General features: G+C 39.7%; 1 protein-coding gene across 1 annotated transcript; it reads left to right on the top strand.

The window, feature by feature from the left end:
- The first annotated feature begins 2,024 nt into the window (after window positions 1-2,024).
- On the top strand, window positions 2,025-24,732 carry POU2AF1 (POU class 2 homeobox associating factor 1). Its single transcript, XM_005291416.5, has 5 exons — window positions 2,025-2,177; window positions 19,248-19,378; window positions 20,211-20,253; window positions 20,350-20,621; window positions 22,218-24,732. The coding sequence occupies exons 1-5, from the start codon at window positions 2,162-2,164 to the stop codon at window positions 22,527-22,529; spliced, it is 774 nt and encodes a 257-aa protein (XP_005291473.2). The 5' UTR covers window positions 2,025-2,161; the 3' UTR covers window positions 22,530-24,732.
- Window positions 24,733-25,341: the final 609 nt, after the last annotated feature.

Genomic DNA, 25,341 nt, shown 5'->3' with positions numbered 1-25,341 from the left:
ATTTAGTTCAATGAGATTTTATAATTAGATGATATCGGTATCTGTATCTATGTATGAACTTTGTGTATGTGCATAATATATATAATTTGCACATATGTACTATCCAATATACTTGTGCAAGTTGCATAGGCACATAAGACTGCAAATCTCAGAATCAGTCATGCACAATAGATTTTGCATGAATAACTTGGGTGTGTGCAAATGTGCATGGACATCTTAAGTGCATACTTTTGAAAATTTGGGCCATATATGCTCCTTGATTTACTCCTTGAAAGGGACCTGCATATGACCATATTTACCATGACATTTAAAGCAGTAATACCATATCAGAATGCAATTTCTTTAGAGGGACTGGTCAAGAATATGTTTCTTAAAGTACCGTACTCTGATTATTTTTTTTACTGTTGTTCAGACTGGTTCCTTACTCAAGCAAAACTGCAGCTGGCTTCACCTCGCAACTTCTTGAGACCATATTATACCATCGGGTATTAAACAGAACTCCTGTTGGCTCGTGCGGGAAAAATCTGGCCCACGTTTTGAAATTGCCTGACTTGTTAAAGAAGTGGCGACTGTTGTTGTCAACATATATTTTGATGCAAATTACAGAGTTAAGTGCTGTTACAATGATCTACAAACTTCCATTAGTTGAAGGGGGAAATTGCCTCCTTTTTTTGGTGACAGAAACATAACAGAGAGTGGGAATTTTTCTGACTATGGGCCTAATCAAAACCCCATTGAAATTTAGAGCAAGACTCCCATCTTTTCATGTACTGTGTATATATATCTGCCTACTGTATTTTCCGCTACATACATCTGATGAAGTGGGTTTTAGCCCACGAAAGCTTATGCCCAAATACATTTGTTAGTCTCTAAGGTGCTGCAAGTACTCCTCGTTGTTTTTCATTGACTTCAATGAGCTTTGGACCAGGCCCTATCTTATATGTCTATCTATGCAGTGTTAGCTAACTGAATGCCTACTGTTACTAAGCATTAACAGTAAAGAGGATATTACACTGCATGATTGCTAGTGAACACTAATATAGCTATGCAAAATGTGGCTAAAGAATACCATCAGGACTCTCGGAGACAGCAGACGAGGTGGATCCTACTTCTGCATTAAGCAGATAGTCTTTATTTTTTTTAATACTGAGAGGTCTTAGAGAAAATGTTTTAAAGAGATAGACATATATTAACTTATAATCTGCATGTGATTGAATCCTCTTTTCTTGTTAAATTTAAAACCAATTCTACACTTGTAAAATGGTACAAAATAGGGGCCTGATTCTGTGAGGTGCCCACCTTCCTAATTCCATTGAGCTCATGCATCACATTCCAGGATTGGGCCCCAGACTAGCTGTCAGGATCCCAACTCACTTAGGGTCATCAGGAACTCATTTCTGTGGCCATCTCTTTTTTCATAGGAAATGATGTATTTCAACAAAAACAAAACAGAAAAAACAGGGTTTCTTTTTTAAATGAAGGATGTCGTCGTTTAATGAGGCTTGAAGTGTTTACAGGTGTTTCCTCATGAGTTCAGATTTAGTGACCCCAGGGAGTTGATTCTCGGAAGGCAGGAGAAAACACTGAGCTCAGGCTTGTATTTTAAAACAGTTGAGCACTAAAGGGCCAGATCCGCCTCTGGTGTAAACCAGTGCAGGTCTGTTGAAGTCAATGGAGCCATGCAGATTTAGACCAGCTGAAGTCTGGCCAGACATATGCTCCTCTAAACACAACAGATCAAAAAAACATATTAAAAGATGCTTGTGTGTTTCTGCTTTAGAATCTTATGGGCCAATCTTGCAGACCTCGCTCAGGCAAAACTCCTATTGACTATAGGTTCCGGACCTTAATGTTTGTTTAAAAAATGTTTAGGTGATCTAACATGTCTTTTATGCATAATATCTTCCAGCGCACTCTAGCCTTGGAGAAACTGCATAATGTGGCGAAGAACAAAACATAGCAAAGGAAAATATAAAGTATTTGTGGTTGGAGGATGTGATGACATCACGTTGCTCAGCGGGAACTTAGGGCTTTTAAAAAGCTGAAGGAAACATTCTGACAGCCAGTTATCACATCACTTGTAAAGGAGTAAAACACAGTTAGCGATTAAAAAGCCACACTATCTTCTTCAAAGAGAAAAGACTCCGTTCTGCCACAGAATATGCACTGGCAAAAATGTAAGTGAGTTCTGATTGCCTTTGTTTTTCATAACTACAGTAGATATATGAAGATCACCTGAATAATAGCTCTAAGTCAGTATTAGAATAGCATTTACTATACCCATGTACTGAGAGGTGCCTGGTTTAGGAGAGACAATTACTAAATGTGTGATGCTAATTTTCCAGCATGGATATTAACACAAGACAACATCACTGCTTTGTTGGCAGTAATCACTTTGAATCAAATGGCAGACCGATTCATAAAAACAGTAACAGGATGCAAGGTATTATGTCAAAGGTTATAGTGGTTACTTGCCAGAGTTTTCATGTTTAAAAATGAAGGCTACTATAAATCTTATTTTTGTATCTGACTTTATGTGGACACGACTTTTACCAAAAATGATATTGGGCAGTCAAAGGAGTATTTCAACTTCCTTTACATCTCAGCTTATGAGTGATGTGTTTAGGGTCATATCCTCACCAAGGATAAAGCAGCATAACTCCATTGCAAATGGAGCTATTGGCATTCCAATGGAGCTGATATACACCAGTTGAGGATCTGGCCTTTAGTGACTAACTTTTTATTAAAGATAAACATAATTGTTGATTGTAGGAGTTAACCTCTTACATAAGTATTCAAAGAGAGAGTGACAGATATAAAAGATAAGGAACAGAGCAGAGCTGAGGACGTATGAGCTGTAAGTTACCATATGTATACATATTGTTATATCCATGGGGTTTTTAAATCATTTTGTTCTATCTGGCCCATCTTTCCTCAAATAGTTTAGTTCTTTCTCTAATGCACGTAGAAATTTGTACCGTTTCTTTTAATTCTTTTATTGTCTCCAGGCATATTTCTATAGATGATGTTTGTTTTTGCAACCATAGTAACATCCTTTACCTTTCACTACACTATTCACTTAACCTATAGCACAACATACCTGAATGGAAAGGGTTAATTTCTTAAATATTTTCCAGTGAGTTGACTAACATGGAACAAAGATGAACCTTCTTTTCCATTATGTTAGAGATCAAAGAGTAGACAAAGATCAGTTTTATCGGTACCTATTATTCTGAGATAATCAACAGTTGATCATATTTTCTTTGTAACAGATTTAAATATTTTTCCTTTATTTGTTTGTTTTGTTTGAGAATTGCATAGTCATTTTTTCCTTTAGGTAAAAATGTGGATTTTTCAAAGTTATATTATGGATTGCAGAATCAAATAGCAAGAAGCTCCAGCTATTTTTTTTTTCATGTACTTTGAGTTTGTATTGCAACATGACAGATAGTAGACTACGGTAGCACTATAGTAACATTTTTCTTCTCATTATCTTTTTCTCTTTTCAGAATCAATAGTGCATATTATATAGAATCAGCAATCTAAAACGAATTGCAGCAAGATCAGTGTAAAATGTAATCTAGTAGCTAAGAAATTTGTTAATTTTAGATTTCAGCTGCAAGGACAGAGACACATGAGCAAAGTTTGTTGTCTTTGCTAGAGTTAGAATGATAGTCATACTGAATATTGCTAGGGTGTGTTCTTCCCTTAATACATACACAGCTTCTTTAAAGATTAATAGGAATTACAGGCCTATGTTGTGAGTGACCAGGCTGCAGTATTAGGGGTTGGTTGTCCCCACAATGTGACTATATGGATCCCATCTGAAAACACTGCAACTCTTGTGCAATACCTTCCTGTCACTTCGTCCACAGGGCACCCGTCCAGTTCTCAATGCAAGAATCTGTTATAGCAATTCTTATTGGACATTTCAAAACATATCATGAGATACAGCAACTGCCTTGACTGGCTTCCTCAGTGGAGAGTATTTTTACACCAGGTAAAGAGTGGGCAGTGGAGATATTGTAGTTCTGTTTGACATCTGTTCAAGAAGGTTTGGGGGCAGAGTTGAGGGTATGTGTCTTAGAACAATGAAGGGGCGACAAGGAGATTTTTGTAGGTGGCTGACTGGTTGAGTTCATGTTTGAAATTATTATTTTTGGTACTGAGGTTTTATTATATGCTTAATTACATGTCAGGGTGCTAGACCTTTGGTGTCATTTTTTCTTTTTATTTAAATCTAAATAAATACTTTCTAGATATTAAAACCATTACAACACTCTTAAACCTGCCTTTTTTCCTAAGTCAGTGTGATAAATAGCTAATTGCTTTAGCTTCCTGTGTTGAGAGGAAGGATGATCTAGTGTTATAGCACTAGATTGGCACTCTGGAGACCTGGATATATGTCACCTTAGGAAGGGATGCAGAGATAAAATTTCTAGACACCATAAATAACTGGTTATTAGAGCAGCTTGTCCTGAAATCCACAAGGGGAGAGGCAATTATTGATTTAGTCCTAAGTGATACACAGGATCTGATCCATGAGGCGAATATAGCTGACCTGCTTCGTAACAGCAACCATAATGTAATACATTTTAACATCCTTGTAGGGGGAAAATGCCAGATAAATCCACCACAGGGGCATTTAATTTCAAAAAGGGGAATGACACAAAAATGAGGAAGCTATGTTAAATGGAAACTAAAAGGAATAGTCACAAGGGTGAAATGCCTGCTAACTGCTTGGAGACTATTTGAAAACACCATAATGGAGGCTCAAACTATTTACCCCAAATAAAAAAAAAAGTAAAAGAACCAAAAAAATGCCACCAGGGCTAAACAGCAGAGTAAATGAGGCCGTTAGAAGCAAGAAAGCATCCTTTAAAAATTGGAAGTCAAATCCTACTGAGAAAAACAGAAAGGAACATAAACTCTGGCAAATCAAGTGTAAAAAGATAATAAGGCAGGCAAAGAAAGAATTTGAAGAGCAACTATCTAAAGACTCACAAACTAACCATTTTTTAAAGTACGTCAGAAGCAGGAAGCCTGCCAAATGATCCGTGAGGCCACTGGATGATCAAGGTGCTAAAGGAGCTCTCAAGGAAGACCAGGCCATTGCAGAGAAGTTAAATGAATTCTTTGCATCAGACTTCAGTGCAGAGGATATGAGGGAGATTCCCACACCTAAGCCTTTCTTCTTAGGTGACAAATTTGAGGAACTGTTCCAGATTGAGGTGACAGTAGAGGGGTTTTGGAACAAATTGATAAATTGAACAGTAATATGTCACCAGGATCAGACAGTATTCACCCAAAAGTTCTGAAGGAATCATGAAATTGCAGAACTACTAACTGTGGTATGTAACCTATTGCTTAAATCACCCTTGTATTGGATGACAGGTGGATTCCTAATGTAACACTGATTTTTAAAAAGGGGGATCCAGAGGTGATCCTGGAAATTATAGGCTGGTAAGCCTAACTTCAGTATCTGGCAAATTGGTTGAAACTATGGTAAAGAACAGAATTACCAGACACATAAATGAACAGGATAGTTAAGTCAAAAGCTGCCTGCAAAGAGTTACAAATGGATGTCACTAAATGGGGTGACTCAGCCTTTTTTGTATTAAAGCTGTCCAAAGTGATTTGCCTGAATGGAGAGACTGTCAAGTTGGATTTGCAAGCCAGGTGAAAGGCATTGTGCTGAAATGTCACTTAGTATGTTTAGGTCAGAGACATAAATGTTTGCTCAGCCTGGAAGAACATAAGAATGGCTGTACTGGGTCAGACCAAAGGTCCATCCAGCCCAGTATCCTGTCTACCAACAGTGGCCAATGCCAGATGCCCCTGCCGTCCATCACCACCCTCTGACAACAGAGGCTAGGGACACCATTCCTTACCCATCCTGGCTAATAGTCATTAGTGGACTTAACCTCCATGAATTTATCTAGTTCTCTTTTAAACCCTGTTATAGTCCTAGCCTTCACAACCTCCTCAGGCAAGGAGTTCCACAAGTTGAACTGTGTGCTGAGTGAAGAAGAACTTCCTTTTATTTGTTTTAAACCTGCTGCCCATTAATTTCATTTGGTGGCCCCTAGTTCTTATATTATGGGAACAAGTAAATAACTTTTCCTTATTCACTTTCTCCACACCACTTATGATTTTATGATTCTATATACCAGGGTGGAAGAAAACTCAAACAGAATTCTGCACAACTACCCCAGGGTTTTACAGGGAAGGTGGGAAGACTCAGTTTAGATTGAAAAGATCTTCAAGATAACAGGAAGCACCATTAGAATAGTATGATTCTCATCCTGATTAGAAGAGACTGCAAGAATGACACAAGTCATCAGATTTGAATGCTCATAGCCTGATTGGAGGGAATTTGCTCATTATTACTATTTATCTCACAGTAGCACCAGAGAGAGACGCCTCAATCCAGCCAGGAGTCCTTCCTGCTAGGCACAGTACAAACATATAGAAAATGATTAACCTTGCCCAAAACAGCTTACAGTCAAACCCTGATCCTCCAAAGACTTATGCATGTGCTGAAGCTTGTGCACTGGGAGTAGTTTCCTTGACGTCACTGCACTCTGCATGGGAAAAAAATCTTTTCAGGATTGGGACCTCAATGCATCAGTCCTGCAAAGACTCTTTAAGCAGTGCATTTTAGTATATGAAAGTCAGACTCTAGCCCTTGCCCCTGCCCATGGCAGAAGATAAATGACTGCTACAGGCTTCCCACATCTTTGAAGGGTTTTATTTAATGAAATCCAGCCCTCATTGCAACTATTTTTTGTTTATTAATGGCAAGTGCAAGTTTCTAAAAACGCAGCACCAAATACCATTTTGTCACATGCATTTGAAATGATCTATGATTTTTATGACCAAATGAACATACCTTTCATGCAATTGATTTCTGTGTGAATAGCTTATAGAGCTGGTGACATTTTTCAAACATTTGAAATTTTGATGACATTTTTTGACCATCTCAAATAACTTCTTTGATTTAAGGGTGAGATTTTCAAAGATGCCTGAGAAAATTAGGCATCCGACTCCAAGTGAAATGAAATGGTATTTATGCACCCAAGTTAAGAATTTCAAAAGCACCTATGTGACTTCAGACACTATGGTCCACTGACTGCTTAGGCTCCTAAGTCACTTAAGTACTGTTGATTGTATGCCCGACTCCACTTTGCCGCTTTGACAATCTTGCCTCCACCAAAATGGCTTTTAAATCATGTAAAGCCCTTGCTGCACACCACAACAGATGTGAGGTTTTTAGCACCCTTTCTGAAAGTATCAGATAATGATACTGAAAGCTGAAACTAAAATGTGTTGCACCTTGTGAGTCGTAGTTTTGGTAACAGCGCTCTGGGAAAGGCGGATAGCACAAGAATCAAACACATCAGTGCTTCACAAACCAGGTGTCAGGCTCTATGAATGACCACATCTGAGATTAAATGGAAAGCTTGTTTTACTGAAATAGAAACAATATTATGGGTTGTAGCTAGGGATTAGGTTGGGAGGGTGAGACCTATGGGTAGATCTCTTCCCATCAGTGTATCTCAGTTCCCCCATCTGTAATATCAGCTCCAATGTTCTGAAAAATTGGACTTATTTTTTACCAATTCCCATTGACTTCAACATGCATTGGCTTAGACCTTTTATTTCATGCATGATGTTGCTGCCTTCTGCAGCCATTACAACAGCAGACCTCTTCAACAAGCTCTACAAATTACATCCTAAATCTCTTCAGAGTTTTCTGTAGCCTCAGACTTTATCAGTGTAAAAGAAAAGTTAAGATTACTTTTGTTAGTCTGCATCATCTTCCTTGTATCCACGTTAAATGTAATCACCATGCAGGATTCGTGCAAATTAGAGTATTCAGCATGTTCACTAGACTGCAGCAGACCAGAGCAGATAGGAAACAGTGATATGTACACCCTCTAGAATCCAAGGCTCATCTTGAATAGACCAAATTTAGTTCTTACCAATCTTCACAATGCCTGTAATCACTTCGTTAAAATAACAACAACAAAATCAAGATATTGCAGATGGCACCAAGCTGGGATGGGTTGCAAGCACTTTGGAGGACAGGTTAAAAATTCAAAATGACTTTGAAAATTTGGAGAATTGGTCTGAATTCAACAAGATGAAATTCAATAAAGACAAATGTAACGTACTTCACTTAGGAAGGAAAAGTCAAATGCACAACTACAAAATGGGGAATAGCTGGCTAGGTGGTAGTACCGCTGAAAAGGATCTGGGGGTTATAGTGGACCACAAATTGAATAAGAGTTATCATGGTGCTGTAGCTACATAAAAAGGCTAATATGGTTCTGGGGTTTATTAACTGTAGTGTTAGACACAAGAGGTAATTGTCCCACTCTGCTCGGCACTGGGGAGGCCCCAGCTGGAGCACTGTGTCCAATTCTGGGCACCAGACTTGAGAAAAGATGTGGACAAATTAGAGAGAGTCCAAAGGAGGTAGCTAAGTTCTGGAACAGGCTTCCAGGGGTGGTCATGGAATCCCCATCATCAGAAGCTTTTAAAAACAAGTTGGACAAACACCTGTCAGGGATGGTCTAGGTTTACTTGGTCCTGCCACAGCACAGGGGTCTGGGTTTGATGACTTCTTGAGGTCCCTTCCAGCCCAACATTTCTATGATTCTATGATTGGCCATGATTCTGGTATCACTTAAACTGGATTTACACTAATATAACTCCATCAACTTCACTAGTTACTCCTGATTTACACCAAAGAGATCAGAATGAGATCCAACCAAAAACTGTCCATAAGTACACTGTTGCTTTTAAGGTAGGTCAGATGTTTGGTCTGTTGATTTAGAGTGCTAATTATGTTCAGAAGTCTCCAAAGTTTGTTTCCTTATACTGTGCAATGAACCAGCACTCTGGTTCCTTCGCTCTCGCTCAAGATTTTTTGATTGTAGAGCAAACACTCTGCCCAGATGTTTGCTTAGCACTTTGCATTTAAGTACATTTTTATTGAAGTATCCGCCCATAATGTGGCAAACAGTCCATGGTATAATCCACTCCTATCCAGCTCTCATTGTCAGCATTACTTACAAAAATAATGGTAATGCTTCATGGGAAAGCTAGAATGTGTCAGATGCACAGAAAGTGCTGCTTGTTGACTCCTGCAGACAGGCTGCAACGTGCAGAACTGCAGCTGCGATAGTCACATTATCCCAGCATTCCATGAGAAGCAGAAATGTCCAATTCGGACAGAAAACCCATTGACGGGACCATAAATCAATTGATAATCAAATGTAGCACAGATGAGTTATCTTCTGAGTGATTTCATGATTTATCAGATGACATCGCACAGTTCTGTCGGTCAGTACAATGCAGCGGGGATATTCCTGCCTGTTATCTGTTATCTAGTAGCCATCAACGAAGGAGCCGGATGTTGTTTGCTGAGGGCAGTCAGAAAATCTCCCATCAGCTCAGCACAGCATGAGGGTTTACACCTTCCTTTGAAGAATCTGGCTTGGAGCTGTGTAAAGAACTTGACACTGGCTAGATACCCTGCATAGTCCTACTATAGCAGTCTCAAAGGAGTAAACCCTGATCCGCTCTGATTCTGGGAGCAAAGAGTGCAGGGTGCTTATTAGTTCCCAACTCCTGAATATTCCTGGCAGATCGTGAGGCAGAAGAGGACACCCATGAAATCCCTGAGAGGAGAAGGGAGGGGAGTTTAACTCACTAAACTCCTTCCTGAGTGGCCCTGCGAGGATGCCTGTTCTCCCTATTGCCTCTTGCAGCTTGTAAAGATTACTGCATTTCTGGGGTTCCAGTAACACCACAGACCCGCTGACCAAGAAGACAGGAGAATGAGGACGGGCCATAGAATTTTTGCCCCCAAAAGTGCATCTTGGTAGAAACTGGGCTAATTGGCTAGGGGTTCACCAGAGGGGTGATATTTCCCTGTCACCGCAAGAGAATCCTCGTCCTGATGCAGACCATCACACGCCCAGGCTGACAGCTACATTGTGGAGAGGACCTGATGGAATTTAACATCTCTTTAGCTGGTGTTCCATTTATTATTATTATTTTATGTGCATTCAAATAGGTCTAAAGATGCAGATAGGCACCTAGTGAAACCAATGGGCGTTAGGTGCCTAACCTGCTTTGATACCTTTCAAAATCTCACTAACCACCTATCTGCATCTTTAGTCATGTAAATATCTTTTGAAAATCTGGCCTTTGTTGACTTGCTCAGCATCACACAAGCCGTTTGTAGCACAGCTGGGATTTGAAGCTGGCTCTCAAGAATCCAAGTCCAGTGCCTTAAACACCAGCTCCTTATTGGTCAGTAATTGTGGAGGGTTAGGAAGACTTTATTTAAATACAAGAGGAGTTGATGAAATAAAGCCCTGTAAAAAGGGTCACCTGCCTAGCTGTTTAACTTTTTGGAGAGATATTTTTATCAGTGTAAAAGTCTTTTCCCTGAGTTCCACTGGAACAGTATGGCCTTTTGTTAAAGTAGATACATTGCAAAACAAAATATCGATAACTCAGGGGGGGAAATTTCAACTCTGAGAGAAATACTGCGCGATAGTTAAAAGTATACTAAACCCAAAGCAGCAAGATATACAAAAACAGTATTACTAGTTTGAATAATTAATAGTATTTTTAAAAATATGTTAAAGGATTCAATATCCAAAACCAACATAAAGTGTGGACATGAACAAGTGTGATACTTGTTTACCCCATTATATACAATATACAGTATTTACCCCATTACTTAAATACTGCTAAAGAGGCATCGTTATATTACTGTAAGCAGATTGTGTTTGCAGACAGAGCATAAAAGTTGTGTATCCAAGGCTAAGCGTGATTTCTTTTAAAAATTTAAAGTTCACAGTGTAGAATATAGGTGTCAGCAGCCTGCCTTGTGCAATGCAGTTTTCAAGATTCAAGCCAAAAACTCAGACTAGCCTGTTACTTGAAAGCCTGGAATTTTTGGTTATTCAGTTATTGTTTGCTCTTCTGTATTACTGCAAATAAGAAAAGATTGCCATTGTATTTCTCTGTAGTTTTTTGATTATATTGGAGAGGCAATAGGAAAGAAGAAAAATATTTACACCGGTTGCTTTGATAAGCTTGTCATATGCCAGAGTGTGAGTAAAGAAACACTAAATCTTCTGAAACTGTGAGAAGTGTGTCATTTGCTGTTGCAGTCAGTCAGGCATGCAGTATATTTCAAAGTGGAAATTGGCTTGATGGGAAATTGTACTGAGTAGTGTGTGTGCAGGGCAGTAATATTAGTCTGAAATTCAGAGAGCTAAAACTTTTCATGCTTTTTGACCTTTGCGATTTTTATGCAGCTGTTTGTCATTAATTGCCTCCACCGCTCGGGACTGATTAGAGACAGGATGCTGGAAAATGAATTTTGTTTTAATTCTTAAGAAAAAATAATTTAAAAAATCAAGTTCTCAGTGCTGGTTTCAAAGCACCAATATGCATGTTAGCATTTAGCATATGTAGATTGTTAAGAAGCAGAACTGACTGCACAGAAAAACTCTTGCTGGTACTATGGCATAGACAAATCGTAGGATATGTCTTCACTGCAGAGTTAACTTGGCTCTTATTCAAAGGCAAGTTTTATGACCTCTTATTCAGCACTTCGATAATGTGGTGCTAGGAGCTATGGACATACCTGAGATAAATATTCCAAAGCACAGGGAGCCAAAGGAACTGAAGCCCAGAATTTTACAATATCACCCCTTGAGCTATTAATCTGCTCAGCATTTCTCCCTTCTTTGCCAAGCTGTCTTGCACAGTATGTTCTCTGAGCTCCTGTAACCCCATGATCTAAGGCCTGATCCTGATCCGAATGAACTCATTGGCAAGAGTCCTACTGACTTCAGTGCCAAGACTCACACTAGAGCCAGATTGGGCTCTACTTAGAAGGCAGATCTGATTCCCCCCCAAACATAAGTCCAAAAAAAGGAGAGGAATAGGTAGAGAAGAGATAAATGTTACCTGTAACTATGAGCTCATATTAGTCTGCAATAAGAACCTGATCTAAAGTCCATTGAAGTCAATGTGAATCTTTGCACTGACTTCAAGGTGCTCAATGGTTATTCTTTTGGAAACCAGTCTGGGAAGATTCTTCAGCAATCTGTAGTAAAACAGTATTGTCATTGTTTTCTATTGTCAGTCTGTGCAAAGATCCAGCAGGGTTAGTGGGTTTGGTAAATGTTCTCCTAAGCTGAGCCTGAAGTAACAGTCAATCATTTGGAGTGACAGCCCAGAACCCTGGGATTTATTTGTGTGTGTGTGTGTGTGTGTGTGTGTGTGTGTGTGTGTGTGTGTGTGTGTGTGTGCCCGTGTGTGTGTGTGTTGGGTGTTTGTCAGCATTAAAATGTTCAACAAAATCGTGAGTAATAACTTTGATGAAAGGAGCCCTGATATACAACACATAGTAGCTTCATCGTAGCTGGTGCAAGAATAGGCTACGAACTGAAATATATTTACATTCAGAAATCTTGCAAAGCTGTTCAGTCATGGAAAAGTTCCCATTGATTTTGCTTGGCTCTGGATTGCCCCTAGCTGGTTTGCACTGCTCTGACCACACAAAGCAGCTGCAAACCTGGCTTCAGTGCCTGTATAAGCCGGATTTATGGCTGTTTTCATTACAGGAGTCGTGCAAAGCAGCTGGAACACACAGTGAATCTGGCTCATTGTTTGCACTCATCTTGTTGCCACTTTAGTGAAGTATTTTTATTTGTTTTAAAAGAATTTGTTCATGTGTGTCTTTGTTCATTTACAGCACATGTCATGAGCAACCAACTAAAATGCTGCTTTGTCTGAACACTGTACAATGGGGACCATTTGTTTTAAGATAAACCTTGCACCAAAAGGTGAAGAATGAAGTGCCTAGGTTTGTTTGAATCAGGAACTTACCTGAATTTGGGAAATGTCATTAGTCCTCATGTCACTTTTAATTTGTGAAGATCAGATTCTTTTGCTCTACAATGAACCGTGCACCAAAGCAGAAAGTCATTTTTCTGTGGGTACGTCTATAAAGCTCAGACATGGGATACACTTGACTAGTGGAAGAGCAGCTGCACTAACATTATTTTTGTTTCAGCTCTGGGGGAACTGAAATATGTTCTGCAAACTTTGTTATATTTTGTCAGGTTTTTGGTTGCTGACACAGGAAACTGTGAATAGGTATATTTATCAGCTTTTACTGTAAACGTCGTCTTCCCCCTTCCACCTCACCCCCCCCAAAAAAAACCCCAAAAAGATTGGGGTCAGATAGTGCCACTCTTACTCAAGCTGAGTATTAACCTACTTTGCAAGTAGGCCCACTGAAATCAATGCACTTACTCAAGGAATAAGGTACTCGTCTACTCAAGGAGTGAAATACTGGCTCAACTGAAATCCATGACACTCCCACTGACTTCAATGGAGCCAGGATTTCACCCAGCATGAATAGTGGTAGCAGAGTCTGGCCTGTAATTAAAATTCATTAAAGTACAAAATAATATCATTTTGTATGTAAATGAACTATAGAAAACAGAAAGTGCTATTTTAATGTTCTTAATTTCAAATATATTGTTTAATAGTCAGATAGTTCTTCAGGTTATAGCTGCTGATTCCTCAGTTGTCAGGGGCCAGGACTCTCTTCTTTGTTAGAGTCAGGTTCTGATCCCTAAGTGGGAATCCTAGGCCATTTCATTAGTACTAAGAATAATAAAGCCGTATTAACAGAAAATTACAGTCTGAGTCTCTCCTCAATTATGCCAGTCGAAATCAGAGCGTGGTTGCATTTACACTGGTAGTAAACTGATATAAATGAGATCAGAATTAGTCTCCAGCTAAGAATGACGAGAACATTTTAAACACATGTTTATAGTCGTGTCTGGTACCACCACTATTTGTAAGGGCCTTTCAGCATTCCATGATTAAGTGGTTTATAACTAGGCAATTAAGATTCACACTGAAATGCAACCATTGGATTATATTTCCTTAAAAAAAATGGTTAGACATGAATAACTTACAGGAGGGTAAAAGAAGAGACATGAGGAAGGCTTAAATATGTTTCTATAACAAGCTGAGATGTTTAAAAAAATATTGCTTGGCATTAACTTGCAATGCCTTTATTTAGGTAGCTTTACAAAAGCTCAATAATTGGAAAAGTTGCTACATTTTGAAATTTAAAAGCACCTGCCATGGATCCATAATATGCATTACCTTGTTGTCAAGCTTCGCAAGATTTGTTACAACACGGTGGATCCATTCAAGTCAGTGCAGCTACAGCAATTGACACCAGCTACAATCTGGGCTTTTCTGATTCTCCTTAGGACTAATCGGGGAAATACAGTTAAATTTATTAGAGGCACCAGATTCTTAGCAGCTGTAAATTGCTTTAATTCCTTTGAATTCAATGGAGCTTCAGAACTTGAGCTGAGAATCTGACCCTGGACCCATACCCATACCCATATAGTGGAACACATACTTATTCACAACATGGTCTCCAAAGGAAGCAAAGGGTTAAGAGAAATATAAATTAAAACATGTTATTTATTTTGGATAAGCAAAAATATAACTGTATTTTAACAGGGTTTATGATGTGATATGATCTTTTAAGGGATGTCAGACCTTAGAGCAAATCAGGTTTTCCCCATCTATTGTTTTTTTTTACTTGCAAGCAACTAATAGCTAGGTTTCAGAGTAGCAGCCGTGTTAGTCTGTATCCGCAAAAAAAAGAACAGGAGTACTTGTGGCACCTTAGAGACTAACAAATTTATTAGAGCATAAGCTTTCGTGGACTACAGCCCACTCCACGAAAGCTTATGCTCTAATAAATTTGTTAGTCTCTAAGGTGCCACAAGTACTCCTGTTCTTCTTTTAACTAATAGCTAGACACTCTTGATACAACTATCCAATTACAGCAATTTTCAAGAAAGTAAATTGTGCATAGATTCACTAGGACACCTGAGGATGGGATCCACTAATGTAGTTTTCTGGATGAGGACCTACACAAGGCTTATACATTCTTTAAGTCCCCATTTAAGCCTTATTTTCAGGGGTTAAGTAGTACAGAGATCTCTTGCTGGCCCTCTAGATGGGGAGAACTTCATTTACAATGAATATCTCAGCATCACCTTGATGATCTCAGTGTGTGTGTGTGTGGGTGCGGGGGGAGGAAACGTATTAAAAACATTTCAAACGTCTGTAACCACTGAACCATTTTAATGTCTTAAAAACGTAAGAATGATGAATAGCCTATGTAGACATTGACTCTGCTGGTCTAGAGTAGATCTATATTTAAAATTCTCTAAGACACACAAATGAATTAAAATGTCCAAATATTATATCCATTTGTATATAGAAGAGATGAACAGAAGTATAATGAATGTTTTGTTTTATCATATGAAGAATTTGTTGTATCTCTAAATAAGTTTAATTATATTTTAAATTCAATATTTGATATGGTTTCAAGAAATATTTAGTTATACTTAATAAATAGAAGGGCCAGCCAGATTCTTTAGTAATGGGAATTTATCAGTTGGCATATTTACAAATCAAAGTTCAGTGAAAGTCGGGCAGCTAAAGTGTTGATATCAATGGTTTTATAAAGATCAGAGCTTTTTGAGCTATGATACACCACAGTCTCCTTCTGCCACTAATTGCCCCGGATACTTCATGTAAGATAAGGCTCAATAATATCAGCTACTGAAGTATTATACTTCCCTCTGACTCAAAATGTCACAAGACTTTTATGATAGGCATTTTAGCTGGCTGCTAGCTTTGCTTTTCAAAGCGGATCTTAGCCATGTATTGGCTTAAGCCCTGGGATATGTCACTATGATAACTGGCCGCAAAGCAAGAAAAAGCGAAGGCGTGTATTGAGAAGCGGGAATGGTCAAAAGAAAAACACTGTTAAAGTCAATGAATTGTGGAACCAGTTAGCTGCCATATCTCACACTCCTGCTAACCAATTTTTAAACCTCCTTGGAAGGCAATACACAAAACGTGACTTAGAACTGCATGTGGCCCCGATGCCGGATAGCACTTAAGCATATGCTTCAACTGAAGAATTTGTTTAAATGTGTTTCTGAACTGGGATGCTTTCCGGAATTGGGGCCTGTGTTTGCAGTGTATATGCAACAATAGATATAACATATTCCTATTCTATATTTTGGCTATATCTATATATAGAACTATATAGGCTATATGTGTATATTATATATATATAATAGGAATTTTATTGTATATCTAATAGATAGATATAGATTATATAGCTATAAATTAGATATATAATAGGATACTAGTAGCTGAAAGCCATCTAATTTGTAAAGTCATGGATGTAAAAAAGCTGAAAACGGCTGCAAACTTAAAAATTTGCAAAATCCCAGTGATGACTGAACCTGGTGATATTCTAAATCAAAAGAGATCTCAACCATTCTTGTAGTTATTTCCATCACTTCACACTGTCTCAACAGATGTTCTAGGTTCAGAGTGATTTGGGGGGGGATAGGGTGCAGATGGTTGTGTTGTGCTGGGAGAGTTGTGTGGATTTGTGCGGGTGGTGAATGAGGGGTGTGTGCTGCTGGGAGGGGCTATGTGGGTTTGGGGATATTGTGTGTGTTGGTTGTGTTGATTTGTGTCGGGGGGGGTGCTGAAAGATTTGTGCGAACAACAGCTGAGCGCACGGGTAAAACAGTTGGGGCAAATAATCCACCCTCTGTGCAGTCTCCTTCATACAGTCAATGAAATTGTGCATGTAAATTAGCTGCAGAGGGAGGGTGGTGATTGCTTGTGTTCATTCTGTTATTACAGTGACTTGTGGCTCTTGGTATGGCATGGTTACATGCTTTCCTATAGCTGTTCACTGCATGGGTGTAATTCATAAAGTCAAAATGGCTGAGAACTTAAAAAAGTGGAAAGAAACAGACTGTGAAACCCAGGGATGATCCAACCTGGTGATATTCTGAACAAAAATAATTCTTTATCATGCTTGTAGCTCTTTCTGTTGCTTCACAGTGACTCAACAGAGGTTCCAGGCCAGGGATTCTCAACTTCATGGCACCGTGACCCTCTTCTGACAACAAAAATTACTACACGACCCCAGGAGGGGGAACTGAAGCCTGAGCCCACCCAAACCCCACCGCCTCGGGTTCGGGGGGAGGCAAAGCTGCCCCAGGGCTCCTGCCCTGGGCAGGGCGCATGTAACCTTAGCCCACCTGCCCAGGGCTGAAGCTTTGGCCCTGCGTGGTGGGGCTCGGGCTTCGGCCCTAGCACCCAGCAAGTCTAACACCAGCCGTGGAGACCCCATTAAAATGGGGTCACGACCCACTTTGGGGTCCTGACCCACAGTTTGAGGACCCCTGTTCTAGACTTCAGAGTGACACAGAGTGACATTCCTGGAATCATACAGATGATTCCTATTATATATTTTCATAGATTCATAGATTCTAAGGCCAGAAAGGACCATTATGATCATCTGACCTCCTGTATAACATAGGCCATAGAACTTCCCCAGCATAATTCCATATCTTTCAGAAAAACATCCAATCTTGATCTAAAAATGGTCAGTCATGGAGAATATACCACAACCCTAGGCAAATTATTCCAATGGTTAATTATTCTCACCATTAAAAATGTACATCTTTTATTTCCAATCTAAATTTGTCTAGCTTGAGTTTCCAGCCATTGGATCATGTTATACCTTTCTCTGGTACATTGAAGAGCCCATTATTAAAGACTTGTTCCCTGTGTGGGTACTTTGTAATCAAGTCACCCTTAACCTTCTCTTTGTTAAACTAAATAGACAGATCTCCTTGAGTCTATTACTATAAGGCAGGTTTTCTAATCTTTTAATCATTCCCGTGGCTCTTCTCTGAAATTTCTCCATGCTTCTTCAATGTTGGGCACCAGAACAGGACATAGCATTCCAGTGGCAGTTGCACCAGTGCTAAATACAGAGATAAAATAACCTTTTTACTCTTGTTCGAGATTCCCCTGTTTATGCATCCCAGGATCGCATTAGCCCTTTTGGCCACAGTCTTCCAGTGGGAGATCCTGTTCAGTGGTTATCCACCATGATACCCAAATCTTTTTCAGAGTTGAACAAAGTGGGCCTGATTCCTCTCGCGCACTTTCTCTGAAATAGCTCCCTTGCAGTCAATGGGATTAAACCTGTGTAAGAATAATGCAAGTGAGAGGAGCAGCAGACCCAGTAAAATAAATCATCTTTTGCATGCTATACCCACTAGCTACCTGAAGAAACCAATATTTCAGATTATGAGAAAAGTAGATCATAGTTAAGGGCCCAGTCCAATGCTCATTGAAGTTGGTTAAATGAATTATATGAGATTTATAGATCATTTTATGAATCACAGCTTTTTGTTACTTCCATTCCATTCCTGTGTTTGTATTTTATCTAATTAGACTGTAAACGCTTCAGGGCAGGGGCCTTGTCTTCAGACCTGTCTGTAAAATGCCTAGAACTCTGTTGGTACTTTCTCATTGTTTGTTTATATGTGTGTGCCTATATATATGAAAAAGAAACAGTGCCAGAGCTCTGCTAATAGCCAGGCCCTTAATGAACACAGCATAATTCTGCAACAATTGTTGATATTTAAGGTAGGGCATATTGTACTATATAATGGTGGTCATTTTTCAGGAGTAACCATGTCCTCACAGGCTTTAAATATGAGTGCACCTATATCATAGTTTATTTATTTAATAGAATCCGTTCACTATACGCTGAATCTGATGTAACACACCAGACGGCTCAGATTACTAACAATCCTAGTCTTGGGGCAAGGGGATGGAGGTTTTGTTTTGGAGGGTGAGGGGGTAATAGCTGGGTCTGGCTTTACTGCCAAGTCTGCAGTTTTCTGCCCATGTTTTTCATACATATATTTTTAAAAGAATTTTCTTTAAAATGTACAAATATTGGGCCCAATCCTGTGGCATCTCTGCAGGTGATTGTAGCCAAATGGGAGTTCTGCATGTTGCTGGAGAATGAGTGCATTGCCCGCGTGACATGTATGATACATAAGGAACACAAGTCTGGAGGCAGACTGCACCTTTCTAGTATCAAGGAGCAGCATTAACTCTGAGCGCAGGAGAACCTGTTCTAGGAGGCAAAGAGAGTCATATTGACAGGGCAATCTGCAAAGAAAGGATTTTCCTAGATGGCGATTATGGCCTTGCACTGGTATAGGGGTGAAGGAAAATAAATGTCACCAAAATATATTTCTCAGCTTCTGCTTCAGAGCATCATCAGCAGCCTCGACCCTATCAAGGTGTCCGTGTCAAAGAACCGGTGAAGGAGCTACTGAAGAGGAAACGTGGGAACATCATTCATAGTGTTAATGCAGCTGCAGCGACAACGGTAAGAAAAAACACAGAATGCCTGAGGAAAGCTCTTCCTTTCTGACTGAATAGGCACCCAGCCCGTCTCCATCATGTGCTCCCATCGATTTTAATGGAAGTTGAAAGAACTCAGCTTTCAGTGGGATTTGAGAACCTATCTCCTTTAGGATTCTTTGAAAATCCCAGCTTAAAATACCAAAATCAGCAAAATAAGTCACAGGATTCAGGATAGTTGCCTTATGCAGATGTACTTTGTATCATCGGGGATACAGAAATGTCTAATTCTTAAAAATCCACTAAAACTTTGCGGAGCTATTTCCCCATGGAGTCTAATTTCCTATTTTGTAGTGTGCTGAAAACACTCGGTTATACAGGTGACCTGTTCTGTATATACTGTTCCAGACAAAACACACAAAGCAACCTTAAAAGCTACTGAAGCTGTCCAAAAAAGCTCTCTGGCCCCTCATTTCCTATACTTAGGCTAGATCCATTTATTCTGGTGTTTAAACTCCTGGAGGGAAGCAGTTTGACTGTATCTTCACTAACAATGAAATTCACTCTGAGCAGTGGAGCCACACAAGGTCTCATGTATCATTTAAATCCCACTTAAGCTTCAATGGAGCGTGGATCTTGTGCTGACCCACTGCAGAGGGGTGAATTTCACCCTGAAATAGTTTTCAATAACTGCTCTCATACCGGTATAACACAGGCACATGATACCTTCATCTAAGAGGCAATGGATGATAATATATTTATTGCTACTTCTGCTCTGAGCAAGAGTTTCTCAAGATATGCGGAGTTTAAATCTTTCAGGAATAACTGATATCTGAATATTCTTCTTTGTTCTCTAGGTTGTTTTGCCCCATCAGCCACTTCCGTCCTATTCACCAATTGGTAATGCTTCCAAACATTTATTTTCATTTGTTCGTCAGCTTGGTTTCAGTCCATGCTTTGGCTGACATTTGATACAATTCTTTTCTTGTTTTGCAGGCCAGCCTTGCATTGATATGGATGTTACTGCCTCTTCCTTGCCAGTTACCGACGAAGGGGCATTATGTTCTGGTTGGCTCTCTCAGCCTTCTCCTGCTACCCTACAGCCCTTAACCCAGTGGACAACTTACCCAGATTATATGTCACATGAAGCAGTCAGCTGTCCATACACAGCAGACATGTATGTTCAGCCTATGTGTCCCAGTTATACACTTGTTGGACCCTCTTCAGTTCTGACTTACGCATCCCAGCCGCTGATCACCAATTTTGCGGTAAGCTAAAGATACCTAGAAATGAAGGCAAATCTGCTTTCCAGTAGGCGCTATGAGAAGCCACATTTCTCTACATTTATCTTTATACTATGGTTTGCTTGACATCCCTGACTCACATTATATTGTCAAGGATGATGTCCGCAGTAAAAAGTTATACAAGTGATGCTGAAAAATCAGAAGTAGTTTCCTCTGCCATAATTGCCTATGCAAGGAGAACAGTCCTGAGAAGTGAGACTGAGTAGAGAAACATGCCTTAGTGACCCTCTCTATAATGGTCATGCAACTGTCTCTTCTTGGTGTGAGTCTCTCGTATGGTTTTCTACGTGAGCTACAAATTCCTGTTAGTAACCTAACTGTCTAATGTGATGGCCTGATTTATTCTCTGCCTGGGCCTGGAAGTTAGGGGGATTGTTCTGAGAATTATTGTAGTTTGAGAGGGATTAAAAGATTTGACTATATTGAAGTCGGAGTGAATCCAATCTTTTTAACAAAGCTTGCCTGTTCCATGCTCTCTCAAACCCACCAGCACTCACCACCTAATTAACTCATGAACCATTCTGCATTGTTCTCATGAGACCTTCTCCAGCTCCCATTGAAGTCAGTGGTAAGACTGCCATAGATTTCATTGAGAGCTGGATCAGGCCAATGGGCAGATTTTATCTTAGGAGAGTATTGTTTGCAGCTAAGGAAAAATAATTCAGAGCAATAAAGTCATGTTGCCATCAGCTCCAACGTAACAAGGAATCCTACAGCTTTGATTCATGGTGCTCATGAAGTTTCAATTAGAGTGGATCATAAATTATAATCTTCTGTCTAGATGCACAGAATATCAGATATCAAATATACAATAGGCTCTGTTGTTTGGACAAACAGTTAGGACAAAACTGCACTTGAGAATCTGAGTGTTTCAGATGCTGTTTCTGAGTTTATTTCAATACAGTTTTTTCAGTAAGGATGTGGTTTGGGGGTTTTTAAATAAGGCTTCCAGGGAACTTGTTTTCACTGGGAAATCTTATGATGTTTAAACATGACCTTGACTTAGCTGACATGATGCTGACCATGAGTGACTGGTGGTCAATGTAGACAAGGACATGTTCAGCATCATGTCAGCTTACCCTGACACATTCCATCTGTGTTGAAACATTATCAGAGAGCCACAGATGAGGCTTGACAAAGCCCTGGCTGGAATGATTTAGTTGGGGATTGGTCCTGCTTTGAGCAGGGGGTTGGACTAGATGACCTCCTGAAGTCCCTTCCAACCCTGATATTCTATGATTCTATGATTCTATGATAGCAGGTCCAAATACAATTTATAATAATCTTGAAAGGATGCCTTGCATGCTTACAAAAGTGGAGGCAGGAGGGAGACCGGAAAGGTGACAGGAATGTGATATGTACAAGTATATTTACCACTGCAAAAACTTTGAGATTGCATTTGCTGGCTTGCTGGCAGCTGGGGTTTTAACCAAGTTGCATCCTTCTTTCTGGTGAGCTTGTGAAAATTTTCTTATTGAACATGAAACTTTATGGAGCCAGGAAAAGATGTTTTAACTGTGATAGTGAGTATCCTTATTCTGATATCTTTGTACTTAACAGCCAAGAAGCACCACTCCAGCTGTTGTGCCGCAGCTGGAGGTGACAGACCAGCAATCCCCTCTTACCTATTTCCCATGGGCTCAGCCCATTTCTGCATTACCAGCATCTACCCTGCAGTATCAGCCGGCTTCCTCCTCGCTTCCTGGGCCACAGTTCGTTCCACTTCCCATTTCAATTCCAGAGCCAGCCCCACAGGAACTCGAGGATGCAAGAAGAGTGATCAGCACTCTGCCCATTGAAAAGCTACTTCTAGAAGATGAAGACAATGATACGTATGTTTTAAATCACACTCTCTCTGTTGAAGGGCTTTAAAGTAATGTATATGGGGCCTGATCCTACATTTCTTGTTCACCCAAAACTCCAAGTGAAATCAACGAGAGTTTTGAGTGTACAAGAAAAACAGGTTTGGGCTATTTATTTTCTTAAGATGTTTTGTTATCAACCACCACTAATGTTCCCTGAATATGAGATTTGCACTGTGGAAGCAGAGAAAGAACGGTCATGCATTGCATCCCCTTCCTGTCAGTTCTTTCTCTGCTTCCACAGCACTCAGGGTGAAATTTACCTGTGCACACAGGACTTGCATGAGACTCATGTACTGCTAACGTCACTTTTAGTCCTTCCTAGTGGAAATATTGAAGTGCATGGTTCTTGTGCTGGACCTCTGCAAGGAGTAAATTTCACCCTCATATGTGGAACATGGGCTCAAACTGACATGGTTTTTAGTAACATATTTGCTAACCCTGTAGTGTCTGACTGTAGCATTTGGATACACGTATCTTAAGGGCATCTTAGAGGGTTTACTTTACAAGCCATATTTTCTTGAGCTATGTGTAACGGACACACATCGATATCTTTGCTTTGTTCAGGTGGAGGAAACTACCCCAATACCTGTGCTTAATAAATCTTTTTGAAAAAGGCCAGCTTAAGTGTGGGGCCTGAAATGAGATGGTCCTTTAATTGATAACACCGTTGAAAAATTTCATTGTATGATTATGAATATTTTTATTCCTGTGACAGGTTTGTAGTCCACGAAAGCTTATGCTCTAATAAATTTGTTAGTCTCTAAGGTGCCACAAGTACTCCTGTTTTTTTATTCCTGTGGTAGCACCAATTGTTAGCCAGTCTGAAGACCAGTAATATAAACAGAACTGGTGAGATATGTGCTAGTGTGAAAAGAGGTCACCAGCTACAGAGGAACACAAAATTACTTAGGCAAAGAATTGTACAGTTGCTTCTTAATTTCATTTTACTGATCATTCTTGCAAAATGTACAGATTTGTCTTCATGCAGAGCTCTAGCTCAGTGAGTGGGGCAATTGGACTGATGCATTTTCAGCATTCAGTATGTGAAATGTTCCCCTTTAAAACTGGTAGAGTCATATTTTACGGCTGCCGCATGATGTTGTGTATTGCACTGAGACAGAACCTGGTCCCAGTGGGATTGCAAGATATGGCCCTATGTCAGGAGATCATTGAGAAGACTGGGCCTTCCAAAATTCAGATGGGTGTGTGGCAATACTGACAGCACCGTCATTCATTCTCTTGTTCTTGGGCCTTAGTTCAGTTTACAACGATGATAAACAATCCTAAAATTGGAGACAGGCCATGTCAAATTAGAGACCTTTAACGTACCTTATCAACATTGAACGTTTCTCTGTATTCCAGTCTTTTAGAGTCACAGGCATATGCAGCATCATTATTGCATTTTGGTTTTATTCACTGGAAAATGAATAGCATCTGCCCCCTCTAAAGCTATTGTAAATATCGCTACTGGTGTTCCATGGCATCATGCCACAGACAAAGGTATTTGCGTGAGGACATATCCATTTTTAACATTTGTTAACTGTTTTCTTAATGCACCAGGGACTCCTAGATGATGAACACAATTTCTCTGGGTTTTTCTGCTTCATAAAGCCCAGGAGCCTTAGATGACTATAGCATTTAGAAGTATTTTTGGAATGAATTTATTCAAAGGGTTGTTACCTTGCATTGGTTAACTACTTGGTGCCCACACCTCCTCCTTCTACCCAGGCAATATTCCAAATAACTTTACAGTTTTTGCCTGAGTAAGGACTGCAAAATCGGGTCCAGTGTCTCTAAGACTTTCAAAGCAGGTTTCACTATTGACAAATCTAAAGGGTTTAAACAACAGATCATGCAAATGATCATAAAATTGTCTGAAAACTGCAGTAGCTTAGGCTTACTAGTATTAGTGGCTTAAATTTGCAGAAAAACCCAGCAAAGAAATTAATTAGATGAGGCTTGATCTACCACTGTGTTACTCCAGGTTTATGCTGGTAATATAGTTATACCAGTGTAACACTGGCGTGGTGCAGTTGTGAATCAGGCCCGTGTTTGCCAAGATTTATTTGAAACTTTTTTTTTTCATTTCACTGTATGTAAAATCTCCCAGTTGTATATAAAGTGATGATGTGATGTCTATGGATTTCTTTCTGGGTTGTTCTGTTAGATTAAAAAAAAAACAATGTTCAATAAAGATCTACAGTAACTTTCATATGCCTAGAGTGTTTTTTTCATACTCAGAGAAGTATCCCATGGCATTTGACACAATATAAACATACTGGCTTGGAAAGCAATAATATTAGTTTGATAGCACGGTTACGAGACTATAACCAGCGATTAATTACATGGCTTTGTGTTGATTTAATGTATGCTAAAAGAGACTCTTGTGAGCCAAATATGGGCTCAAAACCTTCCTTACTCAAGTAGTCCTTACTTATGCAACTGTGGTCATGTTGTTATTTATTTGTGTTACAGTAGGGCCTAGAGAGGCTTCAATTGAGAGTGGGGACACATTGTGCTAGACACTGCACAAACACATGCTAGGAGATAATCCCTACCCTGAAGAGCTTACAGTCTAAGTAGACAAGACAGAGTGACTTGGCCAAGGTCACAGATCAGGTCAGTGGCAGAGCCAGGAATAGAACTGAGATCTCCTGACTCCCAGTCCGGTGCCATATCTAGTAGATCACATCACCTCCCAGTAAAGATAGTAAAGATATCCATGATCATGCTCTCTGGACCAAATTCTCTGCTGGTATAAATGGCTGAAGTGCCAGAAGTCAGAGGAGCTGTATCCACTTATAGCAGCAGAGAATTTG

Source organism: Chrysemys picta, chromosome 16 (genome assembly GCF_011386835.1).
Source record: "Chrysemys picta bellii isolate R12L10 chromosome 16, ASM1138683v2, whole genome shotgun sequence".
Taxonomy (NCBI): domain Eukaryota; kingdom Metazoa; phylum Chordata; order Testudines; family Emydidae; genus Chrysemys; species Chrysemys picta.
Note: the sequence above shows the minus strand (reverse complement) of the source record. Positions and strands in the feature narration are given on the sequence as shown.

What these genes read in the sequence shown, in the direction of transcription:
- POU2AF1 (XM_005291416.5), top strand. An exon ending in ATGCAGCTGCAGCGACAACG is followed by an intron (nt 19,379 to 20,210) that starts GTAAGAAAAAAC and finishes TTTGTTCTCTAG; the next exon opens with GTTGTTTTGCCCCATCAGCC. An exon ending in CGCTGATCACCAATTTTGCG is followed by an intron (nt 20,622 to 22,217) that starts GTAAGCTAAAGA and finishes TGTACTTAACAG; the next exon opens with CCAAGAAGCACCACTCCAGC.